At 44.2% G+C, this 17798-nt stretch overlaps 1 protein-coding gene across 2 annotated transcripts in view; it reads right to left on the minus strand.

Annotated features, from left to right (window-relative positions):
• LOC147665142 (nicotinamide riboside kinase 1-like) overlaps positions 1-17798 on the minus strand; it is a 265258-nt gene that overhangs the window by 90062 nt on the left and 157398 nt on the right. For both annotated transcript variants that reach the window (XM_086949734.1, XM_086949735.1), the window contains 2 exons: positions 9022-9193; positions 8868-8939 (listed from right to left, as the gene is read on the minus strand). In XM_086949734.1, coding sequence (XP_086805860.1) covers positions 8868-8939; positions 9022-9193 — 244 coding nt within the window. The remainder of the gene's footprint in view (positions 1-8867; positions 8940-9021; positions 9194-17798) is intronic.

A 17798-nucleotide genomic window follows, 5' to 3' on the forward strand; every position in this document is an offset into this window, starting at 1 on the left:
GAGAGAGAGAATGACTGACAGAGAGAGAGTCATGAAGTACAGGGCAAATTGTGGTTGCAGTACACTGAAAAGACGCTAGTGTGTAAAAAAAATATTTTAGATTAATGCATTATGGCACACCAATCACTGTTAGAAAAGTGATGCATCAAAGACTTGTGTATCTCACAATGTTGGTGATTGTGACTGTTTATTATCAGAAAGTATGTGCACCAGACAGGTGTGGAGTGGAGATCATTCCTTGAAAGACAGTTGGTTGAAACATCATGAGAAGTGGGTATTTAATGTTGTTGAAACCTTGTGAATAGAGCATTCAAAAGGCCCCCAATCCTGCCCTGTATAATGATATATCTACCATGTGTATCCGACCATAGATTCTCATGTGTGTAGGGAACCCTACCATGAATCAGAATTGCAACACCCCGCGAGCCCCTCGTGAACCCGGAGTGGTAAACCTGGTTGAATCCAAACCGCTGTAAACAGAAAGCCTTTGTGCCCATTAGGTGTGTTTCCTGAAGCAGAAGCACGTCAGCCCCAGCTCTCTTAGCATATCGCAAAATGTCCCCTCTCTTCACTTTGTCCAGCTCTCCGCGCACATTCCAACTAACCACGCGCAGGGAACCAGGATCTACCCGCCCTCCTCCCCCTGTGTCACACATGATAGAGTCCCTGTTCCTCCTACTGGTGCCTCTCCGTCTCATCGCACCTGAATCTAGGCAAGCAAACAGCACAAATACACAATCAAGCAAACCCCCTAACTCCCAACCCCCCAAATCCCCCCCCACACCATACCTCCCAAACATAAAAGTACCTGTTGCGGTCGGATCATGGCCTAGCCCCCAACAGGGGGACAAACACCACCCCCTCCAATGGATCCCCAAGGAAACACCCATAACTTTGGGGGGGGGGGGGGGGCTCACCCTATCCCGTCCACGACTACGAGAGCGGGATCCAGCTTTAAATTCAAACAGGCCTAACTGAACGCCTAGGCAATAGAGTCATAAAGTAATTTCTGCAACAGCTGCTTCTCCGGCGACACCCCCCACGGGCTGCATCAGTGGAAGAGGATTCAGAGTCCATGCCCGGTAGCGTAGGGGGAAGTACCCGCACCGTTTCATCAGTCCATTTAAAGACTTCTTCTGGAGAGTCAAAGAACATTGTGCGGGACCGATAGATAACCTTCAGCCGAGCGGGATACAGCAGCGCATATTGAAGCTTAAGGTCCAGAAGATGCGCCTTGGCCGGCAGGAAGGATTGTCGCTGCTGCTGCACCACGCGAGTGCAATCTGGGAAAATAAGTATAGAGACATTGTCACAAGTGAGGGAGGACTTTGCCCTGGCCTGCCGCAGGATAGTGTCCCGGTCCATATAGTTACAAAAGTTAGCGATGATTGGCCTTGGGCGGGCACCCGGGGGGGGGTGGGGGTGGGGTTCTGCATGAGGGCACGGTGGGCCCGTTCTATAACAAAGCAACCTTAAAAACACATCCGAGGGGAGCCACCCCTCCATCCACCGGGTCAGAAAGCGCTCCAAGCTGTCCCCTTCGCATCCCTCCGGAAAACCCACAAAGCAGATTGTTCCGTCTGGCTCGCCCTTCCGCATCCTCGACCCGCAGGCCAGGCCCTTTTGTACCTTTTCCATAACCACGACTTTCTTCTTCAGAGGTGTGACGACTTCCTCCACCTCCGAGATGCGGGTCTCCGTTTCAGTAATGCGCTCTACTGCATTCCGCAGGTCTTGTCGCAACAGGGTGACATCGGACCCAACAGCCCCGATCTTGGCGTCCAGTATGTCGCGGGATTGGGTGATGGCCGCCATGAGCGCCACGTTATCAGGTACCTGGCTCTGCGATCCCGCAGTCCCGGCAGCGGCGCCCGCACCAGTGTACTTGTCAAGGGTGTCCTGTTTGTCGTTATCACTACCTCCTTTATCACGGGTCATCCTGAAGAATCGTGCTCAGACTAGTGCAGGGGTCACCAGCCCAGCGGGTTAATCGTACACAGCAGTACAGGGATTAAACAAGATGTCCACCAGAGCAGCAATTTCCCCCTCGTGGACCCCGATATGGCTGTGGCTGTCTCAAGGATCTCAGGCCACTGGAGGGGCAACCCCACCTCACAGCCGGGGGGCAGCACCCCTCCTTCCCACTCTGACCACCGACTCGCACAAGCGGCCCTTCTTAGCACAGCTGTAGGGTCGCCGCCATCCAGGGGAAACTACCAGGGCAAGGTTGCACGCACACCAGTATTGTATTACTGCGGCCCCCACCTCCGCGCAGACCGAAATGTCCACCAAGCTCACAAGATCCGAGGTCACCGCCGCCCTAAGGGAGCTTGTTCCGGGGGGGGGGGTGTAAAGGGGGTGGGCGCTCTCACCACCGTGGCTCCCCCCTGCCCACAGCCCCACACCAGGATTAGGTGGACTCACCGCTGCGGGCCCGGGCCAGGGAAGACGGCCGCTCTGTCTCTAAGATCACCCAGCCCAGGAAAAGCGTCACTGCTGGCAGCCGCTCCTAGTCCACCCGTCCGTGGATCTCCAGGCGGCGTCACTCAGGACCCTTCCACGCCGTTGGTTCGGGGAAGGAGCAGGCTACCAAGCTACCCCTGGTGCCAGGAATGGGGACCCACCGCCGTCCGGCCCAAACTGGAGCTCAATGGCCGCCGTGTCCCTTAAGGCCTCCCCGCCCAAGTAAGCTAATCCAGCCGGCTGGCCGCTCCGCCACGAGCCCCCAGGCGTCGTCGCTCGACCCCCCCTGTGCCACTCTTGCAGGGGAGGAGCGGACCACCTCCAATGTCGGGCAGTAGGGACTCACTGCCGCCGGCCCAGAATGATAATATGGCTGTCACTTCCCACAGGGCCGCCCGGCCCAAAACAGTCCCCACCGGCTGGCGGCACCAATTCCGCCCATCCTAGGGCTCACCGGCAGCGTCGTGCAACACCCTCCGTTGTAAATAGCACCCCAGGGAAGCGGGCCACCTCTGGCGCCTGGAGATAGGGAGCGCCGCGCTCCACCGCTAAACCACCTCTGCCACGCCGGCCTCGGGAACCACACCACCGGCCAAACACACCACGTGAGGCCCTGGCGCCGTCTCAGCGTCCCCCGCTAGGCCGCCACTTCGCCTCGGCCTGCGCCGCCGCTCTTCACGGGCCTCCAGCGCCATCAGAGGGTCACACAGCTGGGCAGCAGCACCTCCGACCCTCAATTTGTTTGTCTAGGCACCCAGGGCAGGATATTTCAGCAGGATATATGAAGGCTGGTCGGAGCGAGCCTAAAGCACAACCGCCATTGTTGCTGGCCAAGCCACGCCCCCCCAAGACATTTCTTAAGGACCGAAATACCTTTGGTTTACGTTCCTTGTTTATCCAGTCATCTTTCAAATACCAATCATCCGAGAGGTTTATGTTGAAATCCCCACAGACCATTATCGGGAGAGGCAAGTGTGAGAGCTCATTGGAGATTCTCAAAAACCGCTGGGTAGTCTGTATTGCTCCCATATATAGCGCATAGCGTCAATTTTTGGCCAGTTTGACATTGGCACTCAGTGATAGCCCATCGACCGAATGTATCAGTTTTAGCATGGTTGAAGACATACCCGCTGCCTTTAGCCAAAATGGCGACCCCCGTACCCGGTTCCCTTGTGAAGTGGCACACACCAATCGGTGCCCTAATGTATTTAACAAATGGCTTTGAGATCCTTCTATGTGTGTCTCTTGGATGCATACTATGTTTGCCCCCCAATTTCGTAAACCAATTGCGACCGTTTGTCTTTTTTTGGGATAATTCAGGCCTCTAAAGTGCATGTTCCTACTTTGTATTGGTATTACTCACCTGTCCGTCACACCCGCTCCCCCCTCCCTCCCCCAGATCGCCCGCCCCCCCCTAACCCCCCACCCTCCACCAACCTTGGAGGTTACCTGGCTGCAATGCGAGGGGTTTGACGTCCGTCCACCAATCCCTTCGTGAACCCGCCAGACCCCCCCCCTTGTGTGTGTTGAGCCATGTAAACAGTTTTACAATTGTAGTGGCTGTGAGCAAAACCAGCTCTTGCTTAAAGTGTTAAAGACATTTTTCCATTAAGACTTTTCAATCAAAGGGGAGTTCCCCATTTCACATCTAGTCCCCCTGATAACCTCTTGGTGTACTTAGTAGAGTGAGAGAAAACACCGTAAAAAGTAAAAAAAAAAAGTGGGTGCAGACATGATTTGATGTGGATGGAGGCCATCACATTGTTAACCATTTGATACATTTTTATGTCCTGCAATTTCCTCTAAACAGTGGTTTGGCCTGAATTTCAGAGATGAAACTACGTGTGGCCGCTTAAAAAATAACTTTGAGTCTGGCTGGGTTTTGTAAGTATACTGTAGCCCCTAGTTTCTGAAAAGGATCAAAAAGCTGTCTTAGTCTCCACAAGCGCTCGACGGTAGCATGCGCAAAGTCTGGCCAGGTGAAGAAAGTGAAGCCTTCGAATGTTCTTTGGTTGTTAGATCTAGCCAGATCAAATAGTGCTTGCCGTAGTAAAAAGTTTCCAAAATACCAGCATGGCCCGGGGAGGTTGTTGTGCTGCCTGGACTCGTTTATTAGGGAACATCGGAAACTGGTGGGCTCTTTGAACTTCTTTGTCCCAATCCCAATCCTGTAACTCAGGAAAAGCCCCTTTGAGGAGTGAAATCATAAACTTCCTAGGGTCATCCTTTTCAACTCCCTACGGGACCCCTAGAAATCTCAGATTGTTACATCTCTGCCCGTTTTCTTGCTCCTCTACCTTCCACATCAGATCCTTAACAGTTCCCTCATGTTCTTCACTTTGTTTCTTGAGCTTAGTGACATCTTCTTCGAGTTGCTCAGTTCTTACTTCCACTGAAGCCATGCGGTCCGCAATCTCGGCACAGGTCTTTCCTTCTGACAGCCCGCTGTAGTTTCTTGGCCGCTAGTCGAGATCTCCGGCTGTCTGCTTTAGCCTCAACTTGGAAGCTCTTGATGGATTGTAAGACCATATTTGAAGCTGCTTCTTGATTGTGCTCTTGAAGCTCCTGGGAATTACTCATTTTAGTGTCTTCCGTGATAGTTTGATTGTCGCACAAGGATGACCCGGGGTTAGAGAGAACAGTTAGGGCAGTTTCCTCATAGTCCCACTTCAGGCCGTTATTACCTTCTCCATCAGAGGAGTCAGAGTCCCTTTTGCATTGGTCCCGGTGTTTTCTTTATGGGCCTTTTTGGAGATCTGCCTATGTTTCAGGGGGTCAGTGTTTGAACTGCTGTAAAACTTGGCTCCTTCCTCCCCACTTGAAGCTGAGATATATGTCAGAAAACTCTGATTCGTCGGTCAGGGAGTAAAATTTATCCTGATTGTCAGGAATTTTCAGAATGTGGCTTTGAAGGTCCTGACAGCAGGATTGAGAATTATTAAATGTGTTCAAAGGTACAGATCGTGATGTTGGGTCAATAGTGGTCTTCCCGGTGACTGCGTTGGGGCTCTCAGTTTCCCCAGTCAAACCCCCTTCAAGCTGCTGTAGAGGAGCCGTGCTGGCCATGGGTAAACCTTTGTCAGGGGTAATGATGTATCTGGGGCCTCATACAGCAAGGTTTGTTGTATTTCACCCAGTTTTTTCATCCCATCTTGCGCAAAAACTGCCTTGGGATCATCAGCACCGCTTCCCCTTGCAGCAGAGTCGATCACTGCCTTGCCAGTAGCGACAAATCTGGAGGGGATTAATGGCTGTGAGCTCCCATTGTCTTCGGTGAGGCGAGCTGCATTTTTTAAAAATTGTTACTGATTTTGCCGGCTCATCTGTAGATTTTGGATCAGCTTGATCAGTTCTTTTACCCTTTCCCCCCCCGGGTTTGAGTTTTGTGCCCAGGGCATCAGTTTTTTTTGTTTTGTCAAAATAGAAGCTGTGTTCCCCTGGGAGGAAGTAGTGATACTTTTTACTTTGCCCCCTTGTGCCCCCTTACCAGTCATGCCGCTGAGTCCAGTTCTATAGAATAATAGTGCAATGAAAGTTCCGGTTGTTCCTGGTCCAGAAGCCCTTTTTCCAGCGCTGCCTGTGGGGTCTGTCGATTTCTTCTGCGAGGCAGGGAATGACCGCAGCTCCTCCTCGCGTCTCTCCCCCAATCCGTAGCATGTCCGGTGGATCCTGGCAGAAAGCACGCAGGACAGCGGTGATCCGCGATGCCAGAGATGCGAAGGAGTCCTTGCAGCAGAAAAAGCACTTGTTCCACGTCTCCGGATACTGGTATGAGGGGCGATCAGGGCACCAAGGGGGTCCGTCAGGAGCAATCCTCAGTCCTTTGCAGAGATCAGGTTATTCATAGCCGAGCTCGCGTTACATCACAGCCGTGTTCTTGCCTCCCACACGGGGATGCCTGGTGGAGCTTCACATTGGAGGTGTCAGCCCAACGCCATCTTGCCTCCCCCGGCACACCGGAGGTTTTAGAGTTCCAAAGAGAGCTTTTATGTCCGAAAAAAAAGTATGATATTAAAGACAGAGCGCAAACAGCACACCTTTTAATAGAAATGATTACTTTAGACATAGCTTGTGCCATGGGGAAATACATACAAAAATGTAAAGAGTTCCTCAAATGTGATATGAGCTGCCTATTTTTTTTTTTATAGTTCTACTTGGCGAACGAGCTACGAAAGGTTAAAGTAATGCAGAGGGTAATACATCAATCTTTATGAGATTAAAAAATGAAAAGTGCCTTTTAGAAGTTTATTTAAATAATTTTAAAACGTTTTGAAGACTATTGGCCTAAATAAATTTGCATTGAATATTGAAATATTAACTTCTGCATAGTATACAATTTGCACTTGCATTTTGCTGAACCTACTGGATTGTATTTGTGACAGTTATGAACTACAGGGTTGGATGTTATTTTACTATTTTTATCTGCTCATTTTAACAAATGGTAAGTTGTCTATCTTACATACATTTATGGTTGTAAAAGACTGAATAACGTTTTTCTACTGACTGACTGACAAATATATCCCTTCAGATAACAGAGGGACAGTGAAAAAGCTTAAGTCTATATCAATTAATTTAAAGACAAGCTGTTCTGCACGTTTTCTTTTCAGAAAATGAATATCCCTTACTGAACTCTTTTTGGTTGCTCATGTGAAGACAGGGGTAGCAGGGTTAACCCCCAAGAGGTTGCAGGAAGCAAGCCAGTGGTCACTACTGCGACCTCTAAATAGTGTCCATGACAAAGACTAAAACCAGGCCCCCATAACATGCCTAAACCTCTACAAGAGCAACCACTTCAGACGCACCATAAAGGCACTTCATTAGCTTCCCCGTTGATGCCAGGATCAAATTCAAGGTCATCTGCACTGGCAATAGAACGTACTGGTGCAAAGATTATGAACAACTACAGAAACTGGTATCTAAGTGTGCAACCATTGTCAAGCTTTAAAAGAACATTGGAATGTTGGGAGCTCCATTGAAAACAATGCTTTGGGCTTCTAAAGGCCGGTAGAAGCACGGTGCTCCAACATTCCAAATTGGTTGTTCACAGTTGTTGCTGTGAACAAAGGCTTCACGGAGTTTGGGCTCCGTGAAGTTTTTGTTTTATTTGTTACACCATTCTACCCTCTAGTATCAGAATTTTCTAATAGCCCTATAGCTGTACTATACCAGCATTAAAGTCCCACTCCCTTGATAAAGGCCCGAGCCGAAGCAAGACTTTAATGGCCGGTATAGCCGGCTATGGCGGGTTATAAGGCTATATTCAAAGTCTTCACACTTGACTAACCAACTAACCTTCAAGAAGATGAAGGCCAGTGATTAATACCTTGATTTCAAGGAATATCCACAACCATTGCAAGAGATCCAATCCAAATCACAAGCGGTTTTGGAAGGATCTGAAAACTTAACTATTTAAACTTACTTTCAATTGAACTCTAAGCAGGTAAAGAGGTAAAAAGACTGCTAAGGAAGAAGTCTTGATTATCTAATCGGACACTAACTCCAATGTCTGTCCTTCTTCCTATCATGCTATTCTGGTACTCTCCTCAAAGCTTTGAAAGAACCAAACAGCTACATATAGCACTGTACAAAACCTAATAAAATAATTATGAGGGAATGTTTTGTTTGGATGAGAATTCTACCAGGATACAGCTCTAGTTTACATTAGGAGATGGGCTGAGCCCTCGGCTTGGGCCTTTAACAAGGGAGCAGGACTTTGATGCTGGTATAGCCCAGCTATGGAGGGCTATAAGGCTATTAGAACATTCCACCACTTTAGAGCAGAATGTTCTAACACATAAAACAAAGACCTCTCAGAGCTAGAGTGAATTGAAATCCCCTCAGGCTCCATGAGGCCCTTGTTCACAGCAACTGCTCTAAACAAACATTGGAATGTTGGAGCTCCGTGCTTCTACTGACGATTAGAAGCCCAAAGCACTCCATTGTTTTCAATGGAGCTCCCAACACTCCAATGTTCTAATAACATTTAGTGAGTGGTCTTTGTGAACTAGCCTGGGGTGCAATCCTTTTGCGACCCACGCTAAGATTTCAAAGTATATTTCTTTGGGCATTTTTGCTTAATTTAGATCCTATACATTATCTGCAAAAGATAGATGAGCTACTTTTGAGGAGGCCTTTAAAAAGGTCCTTGGAAAACTTGAAAGCTTCATGAAACTACGTAAATGAAAAATAAACTTTGCACACTCCTTAACTGAAATTCTAAGAAGATATACAGACTTACAGGTTTATGTAGAGTAGTGCTGTCAAAATAGCAAAATATGGAATTAATATAGATGTGATAAATGTAATTTCTTGCTCATCATCTACATAGTATTTATTAATAGGCAATTACACTCAAGTCTCCCACAGCCAAAATTTACGGTAAGAAAATTTAGATTGTTTTTTACCTTCTTCTTCTTTTACATTCTTCGTATGGAAGTGTCAGAAAATATCTTCTGTTGAACACATCATTAAGAGGCCTAGGAAAATAATGGTGATTTAGTCATGTGATTTATATTAAAACACTGGATGCAATTTATTTAAATGCTGTGTGCTGCTTACCTATAGTTATAGAGAAGAAAACCTTCAACAATCAGAACGTGAATGTCGTCTTTTGTGTTGAAAATATGTTGGCTGTTCTTACATTCTTGTGTTGAATTCAAATGATTTCTGGGTTGCTTTATCCAGGAATATATACTTGCCATCATTGCTTCCATATTAAGAGCATCAAGTACTGTGGAACAGAAATGATTCATTCTTAAAGCAGGTGTGAACATGTTATTGCATATTAATTCCTTACGGTAGCTCTGCATACCATTTCTAACTAAATGATTATATAAAACAATTCTTATCCTATACAAAGAAGTGGCACCTCCTCTTATTAGGATTAAACATTAAGAGTTGGTGGTGTTAAAAAAGGCCTGGATCCAAAGGTATCTTTATATCCAAAGTTTTCAGACCTAGGGCCTGTAGGTGGTTGATGTCACATATTAGGTCATGTGCAGGGCTATGTGGGGCGTGAATTATGGTTTGCACAGCTTACCATAACTGGGGAATTCCAGTGGGGTTTAGGTTTTGCATTGTAACCATAAAGTTACTACAAAGGTCATTTCAACTTTAATTTTTAAAGGGAATTTGTGCTTTTTTTTTAACGGTTTGTTATGACCAAAGGTAACCATAACTAACCTTGAACAGTTTTTCAGTTCACCTTTTCATCCTGTGCATAGTTTTAAAGTAATTTCCCAAACTACTATTTTCAACCAAGCATATAAATATCAGCGTTATTTTCAAGTCTGGGCTTGTCAGGAGTTGCGATGTTTCGATCCAAAATATTTTCAAAATTAACATGAATTCCCCGGTGGAAGTAAAACAGATTTATTGTGTCATTTGTATCTAAATATATTATTCAAATATATGTTCATCTGAATCCCAATTGGAGCCAAAATGTTACAATGATATCTTATAAGTGAGCCTTAAAAATGTCTAATTCGGAAAAATATAATAGATTATATTTACTGCATCAAGAAGGTACCAAGGTCATGGACTTATATATTTATTTTTGCCTCGACTTACACAAAAGTTCTGAATAGGTTTGTAACAAAACAATGAGGAGGCAAATCTGGTCTCTCGTTGAATGCTTCATTCTGCTATAAAATGACGCAAGTTAAACATTAAAAGACAGTTGGTTATTATATTTTAGTACAGTGTTTTTTGCCCTTTGTTGTGCTAGAAGGCTTTGGGAACTGGCATATTATGATTCAGAGGTCAACAGTACACACAATATCGCGTTATAGCCCGCCGTAGAGGGCAATACCGGCTATTAAAGGCCCTCTCCAGTGTTAAAGGCCCCAAGCCGAAGGCGAGGGCCTTTAACAAGGGAGAGGGATTTTAATAGCGGTATAGCCCATCTACGAAGGGCTATAAGGCTATTAAAACATTCTGTCACTAGAGGACAGAATGTTTAACAAACAAAACAAAGCCTTTTGGGAGCGTGAGGGGCTTGGAATCCCCTCAGGTTCCCTGAAGCCTTTGTTCAAAGTCAGAGCTGTGAAAAAAGAAACATTGGAATGTTGGAGCTCCAGGCTTATACCAGCCATTATAAGCACAGAGCACTCCATTGTTTACAATGGAGCCCCCAACATTCCAATGCTCTAATCTTCAATAAAGACAATCCGGAGCTTTCTATGAACAGGATTTAAAAAAAAACATTACAAATAATATTCTTCATGTTACCTGCAAAAGATTTCATAGATTGGCTGATAAAACCATCTCTGAAGAGTTACCTGTAGCATCCAGCAAGAGAATGCAAGGCAAAATTTGGGATAGAATTCCCAGATCCATATCCAGGTAGAAGCAATGTCACATCCCACGTCAGCAAGCATTTTTTTCTTTTTAACAATATGCACAATGTACTTAATGTTTAAGGGCGCAATTTAATTTTATTTAGGACAGCCATTATATAAGCTGGTTTAGAAGCTTCTGTATGAAGTAACTGTTTCAATAATATTCATTAATTGTAGTAAAATATATATTAATTGAACATTACAAAACAGAATATATTTGTAATTTACAACAAGGATACAATCATGTTGCATGGAACTTTGGTTCCAACCCTTCTGAAACATTGATTTGCGGGGGGCGTAAAAAGCAGGACGCACAGGATGGGCACAAGCACACCGGACAGTAAGTTTACTAAAGCAGTGGAAACAAGGGGCCGGTATGATGTGGACATATGGTGCAAGAAGATGTCTGATGCACAGACGTGGGCAAGGTAAAAGAAGTACAGAGGGCCAGGACTGGGAAGCATGGAAATGTGGAAGGTACAGGGCAAGGAGACAGAAGTGGAGGAGGCTGAGCCCTGGATGCAGAATTGTATGAAAATCGAGGCATGAGCTGTGTTCGGTACGGTGACAACGGGCACAGGAAAAGCCTGAGCAGTGAAGTAAGGGAAGGGTCAGAGCACGGATGCTCTGGAGGACAACGGAGGCACAAAACAGCACATTTAAGTGGTGCAAAGCACGGTGGGGTACGGGTCACACCTACAGGTGCACAGTCATGGATGCACAGAGCGCAAGGAGAGAGGGAAGCAGGGAGTTACAAGGTGCATAGAGGCCCCAGGGTTGCAGATGGAGAGGTAAGCATCTAAAGGCAGGATCATGGGGACAGACGGGTTTGTGTTGAATAAGAGGAACTTTTAGGTGTTACAGACTTTAGAGAGGTTAATGATTTTGATAAAACTGCGGAGTTTATCGCGATAAGTAAAACTCTGAGAGCGACAACAAGAAGGTAACTCTACCGTCCATATACATGTGTTAATTATAACAGCATATTCTACGAATAGTAACTTCTTTATAAACATGAGGCTCACTTTGCAGGATTTTTTTATACTGGCTATATCCCGTTTATACATTTAAAAGAATATTGGGTTTAGACTAGTACCTTGGAGGATACCGGTGTTATTTCACCTCTCTGCTTCTCCCATTATATGTTTCTCCTCAAGAAGGACATACCATCTGTGGCGCAGTGATGCCTCAGCCTGGCACTTGACGTCTGCACGGGCTGCGTTGATGTAATGATATGATGCACATACTGCTGCTACCTTTCATTCAAACAGTCAGAATGCTCGCATCTCATTTGGTCACTGGATGTACACCATTCTTGAAACAAGGCGTGATTAAATAAATTAACCCTAGATATTTTTTAAGAGTTACTCTGGGACAAATGTCCCCACACTACTTTAAACAAATAATTACTGTAGGGTAATTAATCATTTCAGCCCGTTTCACTGTCAAAAGACAACTTGCCCACATCCGCCTTCTGTTCTCAACCTACGTGAGGGTAAACGGGGATCTACCATCGTGATACTACACCTGAGAACGAAGAGTTTTTTGTGTATCGAACAAACTGGTTTAAATCCAAGATTATTTACTGTCTCTGTATTTTACAGCTGAATATGCTTGATTTATTTAAATAGTTTCAGATAAGACAGAATCTTTGACAACTGAATGTTCTCCCCAAGAGAACCCGATGTTCTAGCGGGTCAAAAAGACAATCTTTTCCCAGGTCAAGAATTATGACATTTGTGTTGATAAAATATGGAACATTTTTAAGTCATAAGGTAATAAATTACAACGCAATAACTGTGACGAAAGCTCCTGACATTTGTTGCATTATAATGCACTGTAACTAGTCGACCAAATCGGTTTGAAGAGTTTCATACAAGATAAATAATGTGTAAAAGTGAAAAAAGTTAACTTTTATATATGCAGTTACATAAAGGTTAGTAAATGGACATGTCCTGAACTAGAAAACACATTTTCTATATACACTCAGACCATTAAGATCTGGATATGATACACCTTTTTTTAAGTAATAAACACTAGGCATATTGCGTTTTATTATATCACTATGAAATTGAAGGGACTACCAGATGGTTAGCGGCACACTACAGAGTTTGGCCAACGTACATCCGAGTCACAAAAATGGTGTTGTGAAGTTAAATAAAAATTCACAACAGGCGTTCTTCTAGGATTTGCTGCTGATGGTCCTACAAAACAGAAAATCCTCTAGAAGTTTAATCTGTGGTTGAAGCCAGGGGTTTCTGTCAGCTGCTCACACAAGAGATTAGGTTTGTTTTATTCCTGGTCACCCAAACAGCCATCGAATTGCATTTAGAAAATGTACAACATTTAAACCTATGAGAGGAATACATCTGACTTGCCAGTTTGGCCTTTAGTGTTTAATCACTAGAGTATGATAAAGTGCTGTGGTATTTATACTTGTTCTGGTATTCTCTTGTGAGTTTTAGTATAGAAGGGAGGAAGTCCTAGGTGTATGGAAGAACAGTGGATTAGATGGCCTGTGTGGAAACGAGTCAAAGGGTTAGATGGCAGCAAGGAACAGTGGCATGAATGGCAAGGAGAAAGTAAAGCAAGGGAAGATCGCTCAGGATAGGGATTCACTTGCACCCTGTATATATAGTCATGACTGTGCTCTGTATGCTTTAACTAGGATTCACAATGAGCTATGGTTTCGCTGCACTAAGCAAAACCTGGCCAACCCAGAAGACCATTTTGAGACGGGGCGAAGTCAGCAAACTCCTATGTATTAGCACAGAGCAATTATCACCGATCCAGAAGAGCCCACATAGCTGAAGTGTCAGCAATTTAAGTCATCCAGCATACATCTCTGGAAGAAACATGCATGGAGAAGCTAGAGCTACGGCTTCATGCAGAGTGGTGGACCAAGAGATAATAATACCTATATCTAATGATGGTGGCCTCAGCACTAGCTCGGCCAAGCCAAAAGGCGTATTTTCAATGGATCTAATGAATGCACATTTTAAGTCCGATAAAAAAAAAACGTAAAATAAGATGTACAACCCAAAAAAGGAATCCAGGAAAGTATTGCGATCTCGTCTTCTCAATGACAACTCCCATCAATTAGTACACCCCTGGCATTAGCAATAATCAATTCTGTTAGTGGCACACATTTTTTAAATGTGCCCTGGTGATGAAGAATTTATTCTTCATCACCAGGGTACATTAAAAAAATTAGGTGGGTTCTACTAGTTTTCTTCTTGAGCAATGCTAAATTTCACCAAGAAGTTCCGTGAAACAAATCCTTCTTCCTGTGAGTAAGGTGCCAAATGATGCCTTTATCCTTCTGCTCTCATTCTGAAATCCATTGGAATCTACCCACAGGTTGAGCATGGAAAAGAGCCTAAATGTACAAGGAAAATAAATTAACCGTCAAAATCCATGGTCATACCCATTAAAGAGTGCAAAATCTGTGGACCAATTTTTAACATTGTACCAGAATATAGTGAGTCATGTATATATGTGACATCCCTGTACAGCTCAAACTTAGCTGAGAAGCAATGGAGCGCTGACTCTTTGTAAATTTGGAGTCTACTTGTAGCAATAAAAGATGAGCCTTTTATTGATTAAAATCCAATTTATTTTAAGTATAAAACTCCACCCGTTCACGAAGCATCTGACCAGCGGCAAGCCAACGGTGACCATGGCCAACTGCAGAACAGGCGTTCATGCGCGAGTGACAACCATACAATTATAAACATGTTTATACACTCGCAGCAGCGCGAACATACATCGCACGAAACATCGCGCGGTGTATGCCATAATCATTACACTACATCACCTTCCCCCTTACAACAACCAACAACCTGAAAATAAAATAAAAGAAACATTCACAATCTAACAAATTCATTATATCTCTCCGGTGCTCTAATAGGTCTGCCAAAAGAAGAAAGAGTTTGATCATTAGCAACATTTTGTGGATTAACAACATTCCTAGTACATTGTTGACTATTAGTTTGAACAGCCAATGGTTCAGAATGAGCAGGTTCTTTTAAGACATTAGGCACACTCAACCAAAAGCTCCAATCCAAACCATCTGAATGATCTTTCCTATGTCTACCCCCAACAATCTCAGCCTGTTGATCCGTCACTTTCACTAACTGGCGCTTATTCCACCAACCCTTTTTTCCCAGAAATGCAGCTAACTTTCGAAACCTGAACAGGTGCAAAGAATTTCGAACGACCTTTGACAACTCTTCCTGGATTATTAATTAACACCCAATCACCCGCAAGGATATCCACAACTTTACCATCCATCCCTCCATCAAAATGTAACTTCATACGAGTTTGCTTGTCCTGAACAGACCTCCTAACCGAATCTAAATCTGCCACTTTCGTGATAGTATTCTGACTCAACCAAGAAGGGAACAAAAGAGAACGATTTTCCCTCCCTCTCAAAAGAGAAAATGGAGATACCCCAGTAACACAACGAGGGGACGTATTATAATGCCACACCTTTTGTTTGACAAAATCCTCCACCTTGTAATTACACGACACTGCGTCTGGATGCCTTCTTTAATTACCTTATTCCCCCTCTCAACTAGACCATTGGAAGCTGGAGAATATAATGCCACTTTCAACTGTTTGGGATCCAACTCCTTCAAAAACCTACACATTTTTTCTGAGACAAAATGTGTCCCATTGTCAATGACAAAAGGATTTTTGATTTGGAAGGGACCCCTAAATTATTTGAAAAAAGATATAGTTGAATCTGAATCCGGCGATTTCACAAAATCAAAATACATCCACTTTAAAAAATAATCGACCAACAGAATAATCGACCAACAGAATCACATACTTTTTCTCCTGCTCCAGGACAGAATACGGACCTGAAAAATCAACACCAACTTTTTCCCAAGCCGAGTTTGGAAACTCAATCGGGTGCAAAGGAACCTTCATAGTGCGCCACTGTTTGTCAGACATCAAACATTCGGGACAAGATTCAATCAAATTTCTGACCTGAATATCAATTGAAGGCCACCAATAATGTTGTTTAATATGCATAACTGTTTGTCACCCTTAAATGACCTTTGTGTGCCTTATTGATAATTGACTCACGCAGTCTGAAAGGTGGAACAAATTTTTCGCCTCTACGAATTACACCATTCTCCAACGAAAGCTCCTCCGCAACTTGTGCAAACCTACGCAAATCTCCACTCAAATCCCTAGGTTCTGGCCAACAATGAGTAGCATAGTCAATGACTTTCAAAAGTACATTGTCCACTGAGGCAGCCTCCTTCCAGTCACTCTTAGAAATAATATTACCCATCTCATTCACAGCATCCACCACAGCAACACACTCCACATCTTCCACCAGAAAGTCTTCATCATCTTTAGTCATAGCCATCCTGGATAAACAATCGGCACGAAAATTCTTGCCTCCCAGAATATGCTTAAACGTAAAATTAAACTCTAGCAACTTCAACACCAATCTCATAAGTCTCGCTGACATAGAAGACGAGCTAGATTTATTAAAAATATAAACTAAAGGCTTGTGGTCAGTAACTAACTCAAATTTCCTTCCCCAAACATACATTTGAAATTTGTGAACTGCCCAGGCACATGCTAGAGCCCCTCTCTCTATTGTGCTGTATCTTTGTTCAAAATCCTTGAGAGCTCTAGAAGCAAACGCAACGGTCTGCTCCTGACCGTTAACTCTGAGTGAGAACAGCACCCAGGCCAGAGATGCTAGCGTCCACTGTAATAATGGAAACAGCCTACTCCCTAAAAGCGTGTATGGCTTTAGCTGAAACAATCATTTTTTTCACCTCACAAAAAATTCTGTTTAACTCGTCAGTCCATACAAAACTGGAACCATTCAGCAAGAGATATCTTAAGAGTTCAACCAATTGGGAATAAGATTGAACAAACCTAGCATAGTACTCAGCTAAGCAGAGGAAAGACCGTAAAGCGTCTTTATCAGTTGGGGGTATCGCAACCTCAATAGCCCTGATAACTGAGAACTTGGGAGTGATACCCTCGTCAGAGACTATAGGACCCAAATAATCAATCTTGTTGACAGCAAATTTACATTTATCGCTGCGGACTGTCATATTTCTGGACATTAAGATTGAAAGCACATGTCTTAAAATCCTATTATGCTCATCTAAGGATTTTGCAAAAATTAAAATATCATCAAGATATGCTTGCACCCCTGACATCCCGTGAAATAACAAATCCATGAGTTTCTGAAAAACGCTACCGGCCGAAGCCAACCCGAAGGGAAGTCGTAGAAATTTAAAGGCACCAAAAGGGGTGATAAAAGATGTAAGTTCTTGAGACTCTTGAAAATGAAACCTGATACGCTGACCTCAGGTCGATCAGCGAGAACCATCTAGCCTCCCCTATGTTCGCCAGAAGCTCATGGATCTTAGGGAGTGGGTGACATTCCACGATAATATTCTTATTCAGGGAGCGCAAATCTGCACACAGCCTATTTTCCCCTCTCTTTTTGCGGGCAACCACGATCGGAGCCACCCATTGTGATGAATTAATAGGCGCTATGATGCCCTGATCACAAATCATTCAGCATTTTCTTCAATTCCGATCTAACACTCAAGGGAACCGCCCGTACCTTATGTGCAACAGGCTGAGCCCCGGGGATCAACCCGATTTTGTGTTCAAACCCTTTTACACTTCCAACCCCTTCTTTAAAAACAGGTTTGAACTCAGTGAGGATATCTTGAACAGCTAAAACATTTGTATCAGCACAATCCACTATGGAAACGGGTAAATCATTCTTAATGAATTTAGGCAATTCACCCACCTTAATAGGGTCATCATTCCCAGGAACCAGATAGAAACCCATCTAAGCAAGATCTTTCCACCCCACAATGTTCTTTTCTTTTTCAGCAACATAAATCTAAGTTACTGTTTCCCTCCCAAGGAATTGAACCAAACCTGAAAAATAACCAATCATGTTGATATCCTTTTCACCAAATGCATTGGGGTTAACCTAAG

This window comes from Lissotriton vulgaris, unplaced genomic scaffold (assembly GCF_964263255.1).
Source record: "Lissotriton vulgaris unplaced genomic scaffold, aLisVul1.2 SCAFFOLD_1042, whole genome shotgun sequence".
NCBI classification, from domain to species: Eukaryota; Metazoa; Chordata; class Amphibia; order Caudata; family Salamandridae; genus Lissotriton; species Lissotriton vulgaris.